General features: G+C 40.8%; 1 protein-coding gene and 1 non-coding gene across 2 annotated transcripts in view; one reads left to right on the top strand and one right to left on the bottom strand.

Moving 5' to 3' along the window:
- Positions 1 to 20,546, top strand: part of FREM3 (FRAS1 related extracellular matrix 3) — an 84,040-nt gene that overhangs the window by 35,678 nt on the left and 27,816 nt on the right. Inside the window, 2 exon segments of the mRNA XM_028102222.2 lie at positions 14,891 to 15,037; positions 18,265 to 18,495. Coding sequence (XP_027958023.2) covers positions 14,891 to 15,037; positions 18,265 to 18,495 — 378 coding nt within the window.
- LOC114208312 (U6 spliceosomal RNA) lies at positions 8,096 to 8,202 on the bottom strand. Its single transcript, XR_003609009.1, has one exon. It is a non-coding gene; the product is annotated as a U6 spliceosomal RNA (small nuclear RNA).

Consider the following 20,546-nt stretch of genomic DNA (forward strand, 5'->3'; position numbering starts at 1 on the left):
ACATGGATGGACCTTGAAGGCATTATGTTAAGTGAAATAAGCCAGACAGAGAAAGACAAATACCGTATGATCTCACTTAAATGTAGAATCTAAAAATAAAACAGCTCACAAAAAAAGGGATCAGACTTGTGGTTACCAGAGGTGGATTGTTGGGGGAGGGGGGATTGGAGGAAGATGGTCAAAAAGTACTAGCTTCTAGCTACAAGATAAATAAGCATTAGGTATACAGGAAAGTCGTCATGAGAATAGATCCTAAAGAGTTCTCATCACAAGGAAAAGTTTTTTTCCTTTTTTTCTTGTCTTCTTCCTTTTCTTTTTATTGTACCTATATGAGAAAATAGATGCTAGCTGAACCTATTGTAGAAATCATTTCACAATACATGTAAATCAAATCATCATGCTGTATACCTTAAACTTTTCTCAATTAAACTCCCCCAGGAAGGGGGAGTGGGGAAAGTTATGGATAAAGAATTAAAGAAAAGTATGGTCAGTGGGTATTTACTGATGCCTCAAGATAATGAGAAATTTAAATCTTGAGAAGGGTCTTATTAACACTCCCAGATTGACATTTCTCTTTCCCTGGGTTGGCATTAATAGATTGAACTTTCACAAAGGAAAAATAAACAAGAGTCTGTATACATCCATATATGGTATCAGGAGGAAGGCAGAGGTTTTCCGAAAGCCTCAGTGCTGATCAGAGGTTGCCTGATGAACACAAGACGCAGAGGAAAAACATGGGATCTGGAACATGAGTATAACTAAAGAAAACTTAGTTACAATGTTTCACACAATCCACAAGTGCAATCAAATGCATTTAGAACTCAGGGGAAATTTATCAGTCATAGAATCTTGTTCTGATTATTTTTTTCTGTAAATGACATTCTCATTTTACTATCCTTATTAAAATGTGAAAATGACTCTATTTTGTAAAACTAAGATTTGCAAGCCACAGAATTTAAGTTAAAAAAAAAAAACTTAATCCTTAGCTCCAGAAAATACATCAGGGTATATCCTAACACTTTAAGTAATCCTTGCTAATACATCTCTTCTACAACTCAAGTTTTGCCCTGGAGGATTTTTGAATGTATATTAGGTATATTTTATGTAAAAACACTCTTAAATCTTTGTGTTGTATCTCCAATCTTTCCTAGCATTTTCAAGCAATGGTAAACGTTCAGTCAGTTTTAGAAACATAGATTTTTCTTTTCCATCTATTAATGTTTTTTTGAAGGATCTGAGTTTCAAGCTTCATAAAAGCTCTTTGGGCAAATTATGTAGATTAAAATGGTTCATCTCTGTCACTGGGGAAAGGGAAAAATTCTTCCCAGAGAATTCATCTTACAATGGCTGTGTGCTAAATGCATCTGGCTGGATTAAAACAAACAAATAAAACAGGAAAACAGGGTCCAAACATCTAAATATGATTAAAAGGACATGGTGGGAGATGCTTGCATCAGAATAGTTTCTAGAATAGAATAGCTTAACGTATCAGAGGAAGAAAGGGGGGCAGGTATTATGGTGACTGTATTAGTCACAGTTCTGAACCCAGAAACACAGAAGAGTAGGAGGGGTGTGTGTGTGTGTGTGTGTGTGTGTGTGTGTGTGTGACAGAGAGAGGTATTGGTTCACACAGTTGTGGAGCTGACCAATCTAAAGTTCAGGTAAAAGTTGCAGTTTTCTGTCTGAAATCTTCAGGGCAGGCCAGGAGGTGGGAAATTGAGGCAGGTTTCTATGTTGCAGTCTTGAGGTAGAATCACTTTGGGGAAGCCTGTCATTGTTCTTAAGGCCTTCAGCTGAGTGGATGAGGGCCGTGAACACTATGCTTTACTTAAATTCAACTGATTGTAAATGTTAATCACCGCTAACGAATACCTCCACAGCAACATCTAGACTAGCATTAGACAAAAATGGATGATAGCCAAGTTGACACATAAAAGTAACCATCACAGCAATGGTTCTGCCAAAAAGTTTTAACCATCCTGAAACAAGTACAAGTACCCTCACTTGATGAAAAGCCAATCAGGGCATAACGGTGTCTCTTTTTCTCGGTTTAACTACTAGGGGAGTGCAGAAGAGCTAGTAAGCATTTGCAGAGACCATTACGGTCTTGGCTTACCCCCAGCAAATCCCCACTGCTTTCCCGGATTATCCCACTGTCCCCCCGGGGTGCTGGCTGTCTCTAATCTGGAGGCCGACTGCAGATCCCCCTCAGCAACCATGGAATCTCCTGCCCACACTGCAAGAGAAAAGCTGCCTCGTGTGGCTTAAGACATGTTCCTCCTCCCTTCACTAGTGATACTTATTCCCAGTTTGTTGTGTCACCCGTTATTAATACACAAAGAAATCCAGAACCTGGAAAATTATGGAAATAATCATTTTGGAAAGGGTAGTCTTATAGAAACAGTATGTTTTAGTCCTTGATTCGTGACTTCTGCCTAGGCCTGCCTTGGGAAACCAAAAGGCCATTTAGGCAAATATAACCGTGGAAACTCCATCCCGGGCAACGGACCTTAGCTTACAGGGCAATTGTACTTTTGTTCTATTGCTGGTGCCATAAAATTCATATGCTCTTAGTAGAAATATGTTTCCTTTCCTTACAAACCCCAAGAAACACTTTTTAAAAGAATTAATATGCCTTATAGATTGAGCTTTCATCTTACTATTTTAAAAAGAGCAAAATTATAAAAACTATTATGGGTATTATTTTTTCTTTTTATTGTTATGTTAATCACCATACATTACATCATTAGTTTTTGATGTAGTGTTCCATGATTTGTTGTTTGTGCATAACACCCAGTGCTATACCCACTTAGAATCATAGACCTGAAGACCAGAAATGACCTCAAAGATTGTACCCATTTTTTAAATTTATTTTTTATTTTTATTAGTTTTATGCCCAGTTTTATATTTCAGCATGTTCATTGAAAGATATGGGAGTGAAACCTTGAGATTTTATCATAAACCTCAAGAGAACTACCAGATTGGATTCCATTTAGTATGGTACAGTCAAAGAATAAATTGAGAAACCTCTTTGTAAATGCTGCTTATGGAATCACCATTCCTAATGTTTTAAATTTTTTAAATATAGTGTATACAAATACCAACTAGTCTTCTAGAAGCTGGAAAGAGCTCGTGCAAACACAAGACGAAGTAGAAATACAGGAGAGGCAGATACATGGGAAGGGCAAGATAAAAGAAGCAGGGAGGGGCTTTAAGGCTTGAACAAAGCAAGCACACACGCACACACACACACGCACACACACGCACACACACACACACGCACACACACACGCACACACACACACACACACAAACACAGCAGGAAGGAATAAGTGTGAAGGAAAGACACAGAGAGACAGAAAGCCTAGACTATGTGTTAGGCCACAGTCACATTTCTTTCCACATTTGAATGTCTCCTGATCATTATATATGATAGTATATCTAATGTCAAATTATACTGCAGCATAATTCAAAAAATATACAATCCAAAGTCTTCAAAACAAATGTTGTCTTCATAAAATATATCTTAAGCTATTGTTACACTGAATTTCCCTTACCATTACCAAAGCAAATGGGTTCAGTCTGTCACTGACCTATTAGCTATGGACCTATTCTGCCATTTTTTAGTCTGTGAACCTATTGCATCATTCAACGTGATGCCTAACAGAGCCACTTCCATTTTCCATAAGGGTCTATAAGATTTATAGATCTGGCATTTGATTGCTTTAGTGGGACCCACTGGGACCATTTATAGCTTGTGCTATAAAAAGGGCATTTTTATTTCTAGAAAATAAATACTTTACCCAAGAGTTTGTAAGTTGAGTGGAAGCATTTCATTTATCTAGCAATTGTTGATTTGTGGTCTGGCAGAAAGAAATTGCTGACAAATGGAATGCCTCCCCGGGGAAAAAAAGCTCAGCTTATATTCTTTGCCTGATAAGTGCTTGCCAAGAACTAGGCTAATGACATCTGTTGGCTCTCTGGCTTGCCCATTTTTATAATGCCTGGACTAACTAACAAAGGAGATGACACAGAGCTAGGCTGTGGTTTACTTTAACTTCCAAACTTTCCTCCCTAATTATTGTCTTGTCAGACCCTAAGAACTCTACCAGAGATCGTTCCCCATTCACTTAGAGCATAGTTAGATGGTTCCAAGGTTTGGCCAAACCCACTTACAAGAGTGTGTGAATACACTTGGCTCTACAATCTGGGCTGTAATGAGGAGAACTTTATCTTTATGCCTCCACAAAGCTTCCTTTTGACACTTTCTTCACATGGCTCCTTCCTTCCCAGCACTTACAAATCAAATTGCTCTTGGAACAGTCTTATATCTCCTTTGAGCTAACTGTGGACATAAGCTGGGATGGGGATGTGACATTTATCTCTTTCTTTGTAGGAGAATAAGTGATTCTCACTTTCACACCCACCATTTCAGAGCTGCTAGTCACTGACATTAGAGGAGACCCCCCAGGGGGATGTGTCCTGTGTTGAACACCTATAAGAAACTGTAGGGGCTTAGGACGCCTGGGTGGCTCAGTCGGTTAAGGGTCTACCTTCGGCTCAGGTCATGATCCCAGGGTCCTGGGATGGAACCCCACTCAGGCTCCCTGCTCAGCGGGGAGTCTGCCTCTCCCTCTGCCCCTCCCCTCACACATTCTCTCTCTCACCCTCGCTCTCTCTCTCTCGAATAAATAAATAAAATCTTAAAAAAAAAAACTGTAGGGGCTTTCTTTGGTTAGGTCTCCCTAAGATACAGAGTGCGTTATGGCTTTTCAGGAAATATTGCTTTTCATTATATATACATGTATAATTTTTATTATACCATTTCATTTCTAATGCCAATCAAGCACAAACTTATATGCCCAGTGTGATGTGATCAGTTTCTAGAACATGAGCAGAACACTGGACTGTGGGCGGGGGGGGAGTTAAATAATACATCCTATGGAAATGTAAAATAATATTTTTATTATTTTTTGAAAGGTCTCTCTAGAACTAGACCCTCAAACTTAAAGATCAGTTCACAATGTGCACATACAGTATTGCGTAGAAGAAGTTCTAAGCTAAGAGTATTAAGAATCTGGAGAGTAGGTTCTGGCTCTCTTTCTAACTAGAGCAAAACCACAGGTCCATACTATGATACCACTAGATTTTTTAAAACCATTATCTACATTCTTATGAAGCAAGGTAATACATTTACAAATTGTACATAGGTTAAATTTTTAGCAGTGCTCATTCTATTCTTCTTTAAATCTATATTTAGGTCAGCTTTTCTCCAGGAGGCCTTCAGTCATCCAACAGGTATTTATCAAGCCCCTGTAATTTCTAGGCTCTGTGCCAAGCGCTAGGGACTCCAGATGAAAAGCAGCTACTGATGTGGGAAGAGAAGCAGACATAGAGACGATTCACTGCAGTACTGTGAGCAGCACTAGCAAGGAGGTAATGTGCATGAGTGACACAGATGAGCCTTTGCGCGGGGAGGTTCTTCCAAGGAGCAAGGCTCCAACTGAGCCTTGAGGGATGACTAAGAGTTTTCAGAGCTGTGAAGCTACACTGTTAGCTTCACAAAGTGCACATAACTTAGAATAAGCTCTCATAGACCCCAAAGGCAGCAAGAGAGGTAGAAGATGATGGGGAGGTAGCAAGGATCCAGATCATGGAGGGCTTTGCACACTTTTAAATGTATCGACTAGCTCTGTGACCTTGAGTGAGGCACAACTACGGAACCGCAGGGACTTTGCTTGTCAAATGTCACATACGCCCACTCCCACTCTTCAGGGTGGTAAGCATTGGATTTTCACATGACATCACAGATATCAAAGGATTCGATGATAATACGCAGGTGGGGCTAAGATCACACCTCGGGATGTTGCAGGGCACCTCTGTCCCCAGTTTGTGTGCCTCCCTGAGAACTCATCCTCCTCACATAGACGTAGGCCTCCTGAGAGCTTAAAGTTCACATTGAATTTATCAAGTTTATGTGCGAACTTATGTTGAGTAATATTCTTTTTCCAAACTGGGACACAATAAGTGTATATGTTTTCTTTATTGGTGTGACAGTGCCACCTGCCAAGGGGGGCAGAAAGCTTTATGGAATGTTAAACCTGGAAGGAACTCAGAAAGGTTCTAATTCCAACCCTCATGGGAGAGAAGAATAAGAAGGTTCTGACAAGGATCCAGTTGCTTTCTCTGGCTCTATCTAGATTGTATCCAAAAATGAGAAAGATTATTCTGATCTCCAAAGAGGAAGTTGCTATATATATTGCATTGCATTATATTACATTACACTCTCTGGAAGGAAGAGTTTGCTTCAACATCCTCCTTGAATCCCATACAGTCTTGAAAATGAAGAAGGCACAATTTTCTCCCTTCCAGTTAGGCCATGTGGAGCCCCAGATCCCAAAGAGAAATGGCCATGGCATGTGATCATACACTCGGTATATTTTTACTTTCCTGGTAGTTGGAAACTTCTGCTAATACAGTCTTATCCTTTTTTTAATTCTCTAAAATCTTGCTTTGAGAGTACTTTGGGTAGTTTTGTTTTGTGTCAAGAGCAGGATGTGGTACCCTATTGAGCATGCAAAAGAATCTTTAAAAAGCTTCTGGTCTTTATTTTTTTCCCACTGCTTCCACTGTGCTAATATTGAAGAACTCTATTTTAGGAAGGCGAAAAAGGGCACGGAAAACTTGTATTGTTATACATAGCAGTAACATGTTGGGTTTTTATTCTTCAAAATGGGAGAGCCAGATATATCGTCAAGACAGTTTGGGGACATCCCCAAAAAGATTATACCAAACACCTCTTTCAAACTGCATTGCACCTGCCGACCTCCCCCTTCGCTGCCTCACCCACCTACCTGCCCCGACATTTCCAAAGACTGCAGAAGTAGATATAGAAACACGGTCTGGGAGGTAACATCGCTGTAGCTTAAAAGGACACAAGGAGAGAAAAGACTGCAAATGTCTCATCTGTGTCCTCTTCTTTCGTTGTCCCCCCTTTTCTGAAAAACCTGCCGTGTGGTTGTACAAAACAACCTGCCATCGTTCCTTAAGAAGAGAATGGACATGCACCTGCGTGTTGGAGACGCCAAGAGGAGGGCCACCTCTCCTTCCCTGCTTTGGGTCGTGCGTGGGTGATTGCACCCTGAAGCCCTGAAGGGAGAATCAGGCAGGCCTGTGGAATTATTGAAGAAAAGTGAATTATGCAAAAGAAATGGGAGTGGAATAATATCCTCGTGCAGGAAGGGGGTTGTAGCATATCTCACCCAGCAAAACACATTTTTCAAATTGCTACCCACAGCTCCAGGAGCACTGGAGACAGCTAGGGGAAGAAAATGGAGATCTGTCGGACATGCAATTTGACTTTTTCTCTTACCTAATTTTGCTAATTCTTCTATCTCAAGTTCCTTTCTTTTCCCTGAAATTATAACTCTCCTGGGGGAGAATACATTATATTTATTATATTTATGTCCTGTAGACATGCAGCTTAGCTGTACACAGCAAGCCACAATTTCATCACATTTCTTTTTTTTTTTAAAGATTTTATTTATGTATTTGAGAGAGAGAGCAGCACGAGACGGGGGAGGGTCAGAGGGAGAAGCAGACTCCCCGCCAAGCATGGAGCCCCATGTGGGACTTGATCCTGGCCTTCCAGGATCATGACCTGAGTGGAAGGCAGCCGCTCAACCAACTGAGCCACCCAGGCACCCAATTTCATCACATTTCATCCCAATGAGGTACTGTGAAGCATTTTCCAAAGACAAATGATATTAACTGACACTGTGTGACAATTGACCCTATAGGTATTATGATGAGGAGGTGCTTAAGGAATTCAGATACATTTTAAAGTTGGTAGCTGAAGAAGCTAAATGCTTATGATGACAAAGCTATTTGAAAATGTCATGGGGTATTAAAAAACATAAGTATAATATTAGATTTTCTTTGGGTAATTATTAAACTTTTAAGATCAAATATCCTAATCGGTTAAATCGTTTTTTGAAATTCAAGGCCCTAAGCCATTAACATTTGACAGTAGAAGCTACCTTATCATTTAGTACTTTATTTTACTCATTTGGGAGTCAGCATTTATTTATTTTTTTTTAATATGGAATGCTTCATGAATTTGTGTATCATTCTTGAGCAAGGCCCATGCCAATCTTCACTGTACTGTTCAATGTTGTGTGTATGTGTTGCCGAAGCAAGCACAAGAGTCAGCATTTATTAGGTGTATTTCCAAAATTGTGCCTTAGCAATATATAATCTCTTTTTAATTTTAAGGGTTTTTATTTTTTAAATTATTGCGTTTTTAAAAGAAGAGATTATATCAGAAACTATAATTGGTAAATAAGTTATATCAAAATTAACTCTTCCTGAATATAGTATTTGGATAAATTTTTAGTGTATTTTTCCTTTTTTTTTTTCACCCAACAGGAAATAATTGTGAAAATGTAAATGCATTATATGCTCTTCAATTCAAGAAGTTAGAAATTCTGCAGTTGGGTATTTTTCTCCATTATTATTTCCATAGTTGCTTTCTAAGCCATTCGCATTCCAAAACTCGCCTTTCTACTTCCTTTCCCCTCACCATGCACTCAGATCTTTCCGTTGTCCGGACAGGTCCCGTCAGTTCCTGTTCTCTGACTCCCGTCTGCTTCATCTCGTTTGTCTCTTCTTTTTCTTTTTCCTTGGCCTCTTGCACACTTCCTAGCCCAGCACTCGGCACATATCAGGCACTTGGTGCATGTTGGTCCCTTTTAGCCCCCATCTTCCATCCCCCATTATAAGTTTATAGGTTCTATTTAGAACATTAATTTTGTTCTACATAGTTCTTTTCTTAACAATTCATTCTCCTGACGTATGAAGGAAAAAAGGGAACTTAATAATAATAGTGCAAACCATCAAAAGGACACGCCCACACTTCCCTACCCATCCGGTGCCTCCTGTGTGCCTATCTTTACCTCCATTTACAGGTGAGGGAACTGGGATGGAGTCACTTGCCTAGGGCATAGAGATCACGCTGGGGGGGGGGGAGGGCAGCCTCCAGTCTTCCCTCCTAAACCTGACGACTTCTTGCTTCCTCTTCTAAAGCTGCCCAGGAAAAGTGTGATGGGAAACCAGATCCCATGGATATAGCTCTTGTCCCCAACTTTAAAGTCTGATTTTCCCACAGGAAAAAGAGTTTATTGACTTAGATCAGGCTACGTTCCAAAGCCAATAAGGAATGTTTGATTATCAATGCCAAATTCAAATCCAAAATGTTTCTTTTGTCATTCTCCTAAAACACGAGTATGAAACACAGGAAGACTTTTATCAGAGATGCAGTAAAATCCTTTACACTGGTGGTTCTGAATGAGAGGTTACTTTTCTCCTTCAGGGACATTTGGCAAAATTTTTTTTATTTTTGTTATTGTTACAGGTGAAGGACAGGGGTGGGTGAGGGACTGCTGTTGGCATCTAGTAAGTAGAGGTCAAGGATGCTGCTGAACATCCTACGATCCACAGGAGACCTCTCACAACAAAGACTTCTCCCGCCTAAATGCCAGTAGTACTGAGGTTGAAAAATGCCTCCCTCGGGTATAACTAGATATGTAGCTATGATAGCTTGATATAGCAAATAACAAGGTATCATCCTTGGATAAGAAGATTATAGTTCTGCTTGAAACTGTTCTTTTTTCCTTCTAGGTGATAGTTTTCTATCAGACTTCCACACTGTGATAAAACTAACTCACAGGCTTCTTATTTTCCATTCTGTTGCTTATTTTCCTTCACTGGCTCCCAAATGCAACTGTCCCCAGAGTTTAGTTCTTGGTCCTCTTTGTTTACAGTTATTTCCTCATTGAGGTACAGAACTTTGTCTATGCAAAGTCTTACATAAATTGGAATCCAGACTCTGCACTCTTACTCATTATACATTAAACCACCTCCCATTACCTGGAATGTAATCGTTAATGCATCAGCTGGCTGGCTGCCTGCTTCTGGGTCCAGGGGAAGGAGCTGCACCTGTGCAGAGTGCCCCAGTGGAAGCCTGTGGGGGCAGAGCTAAAGCCTAGGCAACCAAGTCTCTGGCCCCTACCGGGAGGGCCCCCAATCACACCCCCGACCCCCTCTCCCCGCTCAGAACTCCCTGACTTCAAAAGCCGAGGGCCCTGAAACGACCCTCACACGTGGTGGGGCTTCCAGCTTAGCAGGGGTCCCCTGGCCATTCCAAGCACCTCCTCTTTCTCATATTGCATTCCCTTCTCCCCTCTACCTCCAATCCCTTCCCCAGCAATGGATGGGGCAGAACCAAACACCCCGGGAGACTAAATCAGAGCTGCGCATGCAGAGGCAAGGTGGCTGGTAGAGACCCAGTCCTTTCCTCACGTCACCCTGGCTTGGACTTTCAAAGTCCAGGGACTGACAGGTCTGAGGGCAGAGAAGGGCAAGGCCTGAATCAGCTTCTTCAGGGCCCCAGCATGTCTGTCGTCAGGTGCTCAACCAGGATCCTACTACTATAAGTGTTCTTATCCACATCCACCATTATTGCATGGATCCTTTGAGAGGCAGTGCCTGACAAAATGCAAAGATTGTACAATATGTATTTAGCTCTCTATTGTTACACTTTGAAAAATTGGACTTTAAAACACCCTTTCAGAAATTTTCTGTATCACAGTACACGCAAATATACATTTCTTGCCTTTGTCCCTCCCCCAGACCTTTTTCCGCATATACCCACGTTTCCAAGGAGCCGATGGACTTTTCCCTTGGACTTCTTACCACCCTCAAAGCCAAATCTGAAATTAAACTTGCAAGCTGTCTTCCCCGCCTGACTTCTCTCTGTCGGCTCACACGACGCAATTCCTCCAGCCGCCCGATTTGAGCTCTGAGTCATCTCTGACAGCCCACCTCCCGCGTGCTGGTTTCTTGTCCCCCAAACCTGTTGATTCTCCCTCATTTCCCCCTAAACCGTTCTTTTCCTCTCCACTATCACTGCCCAGTGCTTAAGCCCTCACTGCCTCATGAAATCTGTTCACATCCTCTCTGAAGAAATTATACCTTGGGTCAAGTGACAAAAATAATACAATTGAGAAACCAGTTTGATATTGTTTATTCAAGGGAAAGCAATTCACGGACTGGGGATACAGCGCCTCACAAGCAGCCGAGCACTGTTCCCGAGGGATCTGGGGCAAGAGCAAGCCTCACAGAGCATTAGAAGAGACAGCTCAGAAACAGAGTATGATTGGCTAGGAGGTTGGAGACTTCCTTATAAGGCTTGAGCAGGTTCTGTTTTCTAGAGTAAGGTAAACTAGCTAAAGGTGAGTCGAAGGCTTGTGATTGCTGTATGTTGGGTTTCCTTGACAGGTGTTTTGGGTAAGTGCAGGCTGACTTAGGTTTAAATTTGTGGCATGGACTGGGCCACGGGAGGCCTCCATGGTCTGGGTCCTGATAAACAAATTAACTTTATCACTTGCATTTCTTTTGATCCACAACACTTAGCACAGGGCTTCACACTGTGTCTGCTGACTGGCTGGAATTTGAAGTCATTATTTATAAGACGTGTAAATGAACAAGTAAATGGTCCTCTGTATGTACCTGATTGATTCATGCATTAAAAAATACTGATTTGTACTTATTTTCTCCTGCCTCTCCATTAAAATGTGTGCATCGATGTCAATATAACCTTCATGTGACCCGTTTCTTGAGAGCCTACTGTGTGCCAGGCATCGTGCTACTCATTTCCACCTTCACTATCCAGGGTAATCCTTACCATTCAGTGATGAAGATATTATTCCTGTCCTTGTTATTGTTATAGTGCTCATTTAACCGTCCAGGAATCTAAAACTCAAAGGTACTTGGTAACTTTTTCGAGTCCATATGGCTAATTAGTAGCAGACTAAAGTCCCTGCTACTTCTATGCTACCTCACTGCTTCCTTGTACTATCAGCACATTTTATTTTAGGAATCTGAGTACAGAAAAATTACTGGAGATGAGAATGTAAAAGGGGCCCTCTACTATTTTCACCTCGTTTTTGCGTTCTAATATTAAATACCATTTAGAAATCTCTAGATCTCTGAGAACTGCCTTCCTCCTCAATCACACACAGCAGCAAAGCCACAGCTAACAACACCGTAGCTCACCAGACCCACACTCGGCCACTGAGAGGCCGAGATGCGAATCTCTCTCTGCTGGTCATGTGATAGAAAGATAAGCAAACTCAAGATGAGCGGGGCCACATGCATGGAGAAGTGGAGAAAGCCAGCTGGTCTTCAGAGGACACAGAACGAAGCAAACACCCCGGGAGAAGGCTTAACAAGAAACTGTAGGGCTCTTGGGGGGCAGAGACTTAGGGATTGCTGCTCAGGACTAAAGATTTTCAACACTTTGGCGCACTTTTTTGAGAAATCCGTATCATATATATTTGGGCTGTGAAAATGGTTTTGTCTCTAATTGTTGATCCTTTTTTAACATACATGTGTTGACTCAAAGGGTCTTGCTTGCAATAGATTTTGCCCAGTTCCCTTTTGAGGTATTTGGGTTGCATTGATCCAGGAGCATTGATCATAGGAGCGGCAGCTCAGAGTCAAAAACAGAACGCAGAACTAGAAGTCTGCAGTCCAGACAAGATAGGACCTTGCCACTACCCTGAACTGACCTGGCCAAGTCACTTCATTGGCCTGAAACTGTTTGCTTTAGATATACAATGAGACTAATATTTGTCCTACTCTGTAGTGTGGTTGTCAGAATAAAATAAAGATTACATGAGAGAACTTTGGAAAAGAGCAAGTAAACATAAACTATTATTTTGACTCATGATTTCAAAATCCAAAAAACTGCATACTGGAAGAACTAAAATGGTTTCAAACTAGAAAGACCAAGATCATATTTTTTAATAACATGAAAGGATTTCTGGTATATTTGTCTTACGTTTTTCTGTATTTGTCGGAACACCCACAGTACTATCAATAATGTTATCTCTAAAGAGAGAGAGAAGACAGATGGAGAATAAACATGAAATCCAGCAGGTGCATTTACCCAGCAGTTAAGGCTCAGCGAGTTCCTGGGACGCCAAATGAGCATGATTTGTGATATAATCAAGTTATAATTTTAGCTGTCTGTCCTTTTACTGTTCAGTGGTGGTGTTGGGAGGCCTGACGTTCTTCCCCTCCTCCTACAATGGAAACTTGGGCAGGTCACACAACTTTTCTAATCACTCTCAGATAAAAACATCTTACCATCATATTAAATCAAAAGCTGCGTCGGTCTGGTCATTAGAATTCACAGCCCCAAGCCATAATTAAATCTCAAACTTGCTCTGTGTTAAGTCTTCTCTGCAACTATTAGCCGGAACCTGTGCCAGTGGGGAGAGTAGAGGCCAGTTTCTGCTCTCTCCATGCTCGTGGTTCCCCTAGCTGCCTAGCAAGGTTTGGATCCCTGGGTTGGCCCCAGAGAGAGAGGAGATGGGGGACAGAGCACAGTCTGGTAGGGGAAGTATTGTCATCTCATGCTGGGGACACCTCATGACAACTATTTAACAGTGACTCTCTCTTTAGTTGGTGTTTTCATGAGTTCCTTAAAGATTCCTGACTCTGGAATCTGTAGTTCCTTGTCTTTTACTGTTTCTACAGTTGATGATAGAAATCTGGTGGTCAGCTTCCAGCCTCCTTCGGCTGAGATCCCACTGCCTCCTCAACAGGGCCTGTGGGACAGATGACCTACCTCGGGGCCACATGCATGCTTTCTGTGTCCCACTCTTTGTGGATACTTAATTACTTCCCAAATGCAGGCCCCTCCAACCTCCCTACCCTGCCAAGGCTACGTAAACTTTGGAGAATTCATTTGTCACATGGACCTACAATTACAGAAGGACATGTCAACTTTCCACAAGTTTCATGAAGCCCACACCCTCTAGGCTGGAGGTGAAAACTGTAGCCCTACTCCATGCCCACACTCCTCTTGGGTGGTGGTAGAGATTCCCACCAGCTTTTCCTAAAGTACTCTCTTCCCAGATCTTCCTTTCTTATCTATGTGTTGTGCTTTTTTGATATGCTGCATCTGATTTAGGGGTTCAGTAGTTACGGAACTGGTTAGTAAAGCTTTCTGTTGTAAACTTTGCATATGGTAGTCTGCCCACACTCACTTTGTTCTCTGATATCTATTATACTGAAGCATCAGTTGAAACTGAGTCATAGAGAGTCCTATTTCAACATCCTTTTACAAGTGATTATTTGTCACAACTGCTCCCCAGTTTGAGGGAGACCTGTTCTTTCTTCCAATCCACACACATTGCACAGCACCAGTACAGGGCTAGATTGACCATCATCAAAGAGGCCTGTGACCTAGTGTGGACAAGAGCAAATCAGATAGAGCCTTATATCCTTGTCTCTTGCACTCCCCTTGGACAGTTTTTAAACATTAAGAATCTGAGTTCAAGACACCATACCAGATCCTCACAGTGATAAAATAAGGAAATATAATGTGGGCACTGTCTTTAAGGAACCTCTAGCCTATTGTGAGAGCAAATGGATACATGAACAATACAAAGGAGTAGATCAGAGGGCAGAGGAAGAAAAGGAGGGAAGGAGGCAGGGAGAAAGGAGGCAAACAAAGGAAGCAGTGAGCAAAGGATGGAAGTATTGAATATGAGTGGAATTTAAAACTACCAAGCTTTGACTCTTTGCAACTCTAGTGCATAAGGCCTTTTAGGAATAGACCCATATGAATAATCCCACATTAAGCAGGGGGAATAGTGCTCCTGACACTCTCTAGAAAAGCAAAGCACTTCTCTCTATATTAAAAAGGAGCATATATTTTGAAACCCTTGGTTTTAGAAGCAAAATGAAAACCCTGCATTAGATGATTTTTCCATATAATTCAACTTTCATCCAATGTCTCCTCTACTCCTATCAATTGCAGACGGAAATAAGCTAACACATCAGCCTTTCCATCTGAACTGGGCTTGGATTTCTTTGGAGAAAGAGTACTACATTGTGGATGAAGACTCCACGTTCTTAGAAGTGACCCTCACACGCAGAGGGTATCTTGAAGAAACATCTTTTATCAGTAAGTAAATTTAGATTGGTTGTTGGCAATAGGTAATGGAAACATGAAATCTAAACTTAAAAATAAGTATGAGAGAATACATTGGAAAAGAATCAACAACAGGTTTGGGGAAACCTCTAAAAAAATGTGTGAAATTGTGCCATAGTTTTTACTCCACGTGGGTTACAGGGTTAAATACACACTCCAACTTTTCATCCCCCTCCTCTGGGCTGCCCCCTTCTGGAAGGTTACAGACTTTCTGTTTCAACCCAAAAGATGCCGGGGAAAAATAAAACATTCCAAAGCCATGTACCACAATCCCCAAGTCACTCAGTTTCTTTTAAAATTGCTTTTAAGCATGCTATATATCATGATGCTTAGTTCTAGCTATTTCTTTTGAAAAATTATTTGTGAGTACATGATATATTATTATGTTTTGTTGTAGCTATTTCTTTTGATTATACATAACTGTTTTTAGCCTGCTTTAGGTTCTAAATTCTTCCAGAACATATACAGCATCAAATCTTTCTATGTGCTACAAAGACCCACGTCTCCTTGGAGTAAACAGATATAAAATGCCTACATAATACATGTCATTTTCATCATTAATAATAATAATGTTCTAATAATGCATTATATTTTTATGACATCTTTAGCTGCCAAAACTTTCAGAGATCTTTTGTCTTTAGTTTCTTAACCTATTGAGAAAACAGATAGGAGTGTGTTATCTTCATTTCACAAATGAGCATTCTGAGTTTCCCAGACATTCGGAATCTAATCAGAGACCTGCCAACATATCAAAACTGTTGGAGAGAAGCCAGAAGGAGATGGCTGAGAACAGGCGATCAAGAAAAGGCAAGCTTTTCCCCAGTCTCCTCTCCAGGCCCGAGGCTCTGATATAGGAGTGTTCCCCTAAAAGTGGTTGGTGAAAGAGCACTCTGATTTCTGGGTGGCCCCTAACCTCAGTCTACACTGCAGGTCACTTTGTCAACCCACAGTGGAATTTGCCAAGGAACTTGAGCTGAAATATGCCTCCTTTCTATCTTTATAATTCTTTACCTCAGGGATTTCTCATGGGCACAAGTTTTGGGTTATTATGTCAAGGAGTATTTTCATATCCTACTCAAGAAAAAAACTCATCTATCTGCCCAGAACTATTTGAATAAACTCCTCAGAGAAAAGTCCCCAGCCTCCCTATCTGAACCAGCCTCTCCACGGGTGCTATCCCTGGGCCCTGCTTTATTCTTCACAGCACTGAGCATCCCTGGCATGCATCATATGTCCATCTGTCCACTGTCTGTCCTCCTCAGTAGATTTCCAACTCCATTAGGTCACGCGCTACAACCTGGGTTATGCCCAACACTGAAAACAGCACAGGGTATATGGTGGTCGCCCAATATGTGTTAAGTGAGCTACATATAATCAACTCTTCTGTCCTACAAAGCACTCCTTAAAAACCACATCAACACCACACTAGAGAACCTTACTCAGTGCTCCAAGAAGCCCTCCTAATCCGCTCACCCCACCCCATGCTGAGTTGCTTGTGGATTAAATATGATGAGTGTAAATCAATCTAGCGTAGTCCCTGGCATACATTAAATGCTCAGTAAATGTTAACTATCATCACTCATCAAACAGAATTGAAATCATTTGTTTCTTTCCCCTTGTAAACCTCTTAGGGATAGTAGTGGCTCTACCGAATTCAGCATGGCCTTCTCAGCACCTCACACAGAACGATGCTCACCAAGTATTAAATGGTCACGTGCCTACTCAGTTTATGCAGAAGTCCCAGCTACCTCTACTTAAACTGTGGCTAAGGACAGCACTCCCTCTTCCTTATCTTCTCCAAGTCCAACATGGCCAGAGGAGGCTCTTCCTAAACATTGGACATTCATTCTCAGTTACCAAACTCGTATCGATGCAAGCTTTCTTCAACAGTTTTAAAAAGTCAATGCAAGCTCTTATCCTGGAAATTATTTTCACACTTTATAGGCTTGGGTGTCTTTTACAAGATATCAGATTCTCTGAGAATGAGACAGAGGGAAGGGCAAAAGGAGCTATTCATCTCATTTTATGTAAAGCTTTTCACAATAGCTGGTGTCGGGTGGTAATATTTGATTTCACACATTCGGACAACTGGAGAGTCTTCACCGTATAATGAGACCCAAAGTGATGAAGTAGAGGTATTCTTGTTTCATTAGGCCTTCATTAGGATATTAAAATCAAAACCAAACAATCTAGAACACTACTGAACATTTTGTGGTGAGGGGAGGCTCTGTTCAGCCTGGAGGGGTTAGCACCTTTGATCTTATATCTCACATTGGGTACTTTCAACACTATGTTGCTGTTGTTCAGTTTCTTCAGTGAGTCACAAATTTCTGTTTCCTAACAGACCTCAAACCTAACCCCACCTCTCCATTTTTACCAACAGCGCCCTATGTGTCTGGAAAATCACTACCAATCTTCTTACAATTATAAATTACTAAACACAGAAGGATTGAAGCCACCATGAGTAAAGATCTGCATGAGAAAAAAATTAATTTCATTAATTAAAACTATTGAAATTATTAGATTCAAAATAGTCATTCAAAAAATATTTATGGGGGACCCCTGGGTGACTCAGTTGGTTAAACATCTGCCTTCGGCTCAGGTCATGGTCCCAGGGTCCTGGGATCGAGCCCCACTTCGGGGTCCCTGCTCCGTGGGAAGCCTGCTTCTCCCTCTCCCACTCCCCCTGCTTGTGTTCCCTCTCTCACTGTGTCTCTCTCTGTCAAATGAATAAATAAAATCTTTAAAAAATATATTTATGGACTACTTATTTCACGCCAGGCACTGCTGTAATCACCAGTGAACAAAACAGCCAAAGATCTCCACCTCCATGTGGTGCCCATTCTAATGGCTTCTCTGGAAGCTGGAACAGTTTCATACTTATCTCTGAATCCCGAGTACCTGGTAGAGTTTGGCATATCAGATGCCCTCAGCAAATATATGTAAGATAAATAAGTTAATGACTGTTATCTGTTCTCTCTTTTTTGTCTCTCCTCCTTCCCTGCTTCCCGCTCACTTCCCTCCACTTCTGCTTATGTACACTCTTAGCCAATAAGTATAGTTTATAAATGTCTTTTGGGAGCATTAAAAAAAAGTAACTTCCATGTTACCTGTTTTTCATCAACAAAAGAATCCTCTTTGAAAGAATCTTTCTTCAGTGACTTGGTTTAACCATTCATAGTTTCCCACTTTTTATTTAGGCATTGTAACCAAAGATGAAACTGCAAAGAAAGATAAAGATTTTAAAGGAAAGTCCCAGAAACAGGTCCACTTCAATCCTGGACAGACTACAGCCACATGGAGACTGAGAATTATATCTGACAATAAATACGAGGCTTCGGAGACCTTCCAGATCATTCTGTTGAACCCTGTCATGGCTGCACTGGAGTTTCCGGAAGTGGCAACTGTTGAAATTGTCGACCCTGGAGATGGTATGTGATTTATGTTGGTATGATTTATTAACTGGTACATGTTCCTGCATCCATTTCAGGCGTTCATACTTCCCTCAGGCTCCATAAGCCACTGAGTATGTTCATACCATTTAGGATTTAAAGTTAGGTAATCACTTTAAGGCAGTAATTTTTCCTTTGCTCTTAGGATTTTTTTTTTAAAGATTTCATTTATTTATTTGAGAGATAGTGAGAGAACACGAGTAGGGGATTGGGGGAGAAGGCAGAGGGAGAAGGGGAAGCAGACTCTCCCCTGAGTGGGGAGCCCAATGCAGGACTCCATCCCAGGACCCTGAGATCAGGCAGATGTTTAACTGACTGAGCCATCCAGGTGCCCCTGCTCTTAGGATTTTTGAAAAGGAATATAAGAGATTGAAATAGACATGACTTTACCAGCATTCCTTTAAAATATGCACAAGCCCTTATAGTTAGCTCTCTACACACTCGGTATGGCCCAGCATTGCCTCCAGATGGCTGATCCTCAGGGCTCTTTCCAGGCCCACTAATTTCTCACCATTTTCTGGGAGCACCTCATCAGATCAGGGAAGGACTTCAGATATCCCTTGTCCTAGATGTGGCTGCTAGGCACTAGTCAACTTGTTGGTTTTAGCATGTGTTCCACAAAGCTCTGTTATAGTTGTGCCTCATATGCTTGAATTCACAGGTTCATTTTATTCATTTACTCATTCATTCATATAGCAAATACCTCCTAAGATAAATTAAAAAGGGAAAAAGAAGTTTTAACTAGTAATTGTGCTATTGGTTGCCCCTTTTCTTGAAAGGAGAAGAATACTCCCTTAAGGAAGGTTTTAGTATTCATCTTTGAATTTTAGTTAGACACATTGATTGTCATAATAGTTGAAAGAATTCAAGCATCCCCTAGAATTGCATGATTTACTACCAGGGCGTAAGTCTTAGTTAATTCACAAGAATGCATGGAGAGTCCTCTGTATTCGTATGTCCCAAACTGCATAGCAAAAAACAATAGTATAATATAATTTCTACAGCAGGATTAGAAAGCTTTCCATAGACCAAATAAATCTAGAAACTGTTTCAAATATCTTCCTTCCTTTGAAGCATCATAATTCACGCTAGCATAATAAAATTTCTAAGAAATTCTCCTACAAAGAAACTTGTTTAACTTTGTTTAATTAGTTTTCCCAAACTAGAACATAGACTTTTTTTTAATTTATTGTCCCCAAGGAATACCCTATAAAATCTCTTATACTTTTCTTTAAATACAATTTGGGAAATACTGTTCTATACACTTTGGTTTTTAGCAGACAAAAGTAGAAAACGTTGCCCCATTACCCAATGAACAAGGTATCTTATCAGTTTTGTTGATGACAACACTTAGACACATGAATCAATTAGGAAAGCCCAATGTTAGGATACATGGCTAAAGCAGTCAAGAGTTCTGAGGTAAGAAGGTGGAGAGATCACCATAGTCATAAGCAGTTAAGCCTCCTGGAGGAGGGAGGGTTTGAGCTGAATCTTAAAGAATAAATGGGATTTGGATTCCCTGGTGGAAGAGAGCAGGCTTTTCAAAATGGGAAAATAGAGAACATGTCTGAACAACTCAGTATTAACGTATTTTTCCAGTTTTTTCACATAATAATAATTTTAATTTACTTTTAGCTTCTTCCATGATGCCAACTTTTTGAATCAAGAGATGTCAAGACAGTAGACTACCATAGGAGGGTAAAATGGCAGAAAGAAAATTATCACTGGTCTTTTCCTCTGTAAATCGGGACCACTATTTTCCTAGAGGTAGATATCAGTATCTGTCAAAACTAATTTAGGCAACAAAATAAAGAAGAAAAAATTAACCCATGATAACTAGACAATTCAACATTGAATTCTGGGTTATCACTTAGTAATAGTTCCAAAAGAAGAAATGATGGTCTATACAATATTTTTCCTTCTTGCTTGCAAGAGGAAGACTCTATGTGTATATATGTTATGAAAGAAAGAACTAAAGAAGTTGAATGTGGTTTGATTTGTTGTCCATTTGACTCTGAGTAGGAACAACA

Source organism: Eumetopias jubatus, unplaced genomic scaffold, assembly GCF_037043125.1.
Source record: "Eumetopias jubatus isolate StellerSeaLion01/CBP00866 unplaced genomic scaffold, mEumJub1_p1.0 scaffold_2, whole genome shotgun sequence".
Classification (NCBI taxonomy): Eukaryota; Metazoa; Chordata; class Mammalia; order Carnivora; family Otariidae; genus Eumetopias; species Eumetopias jubatus.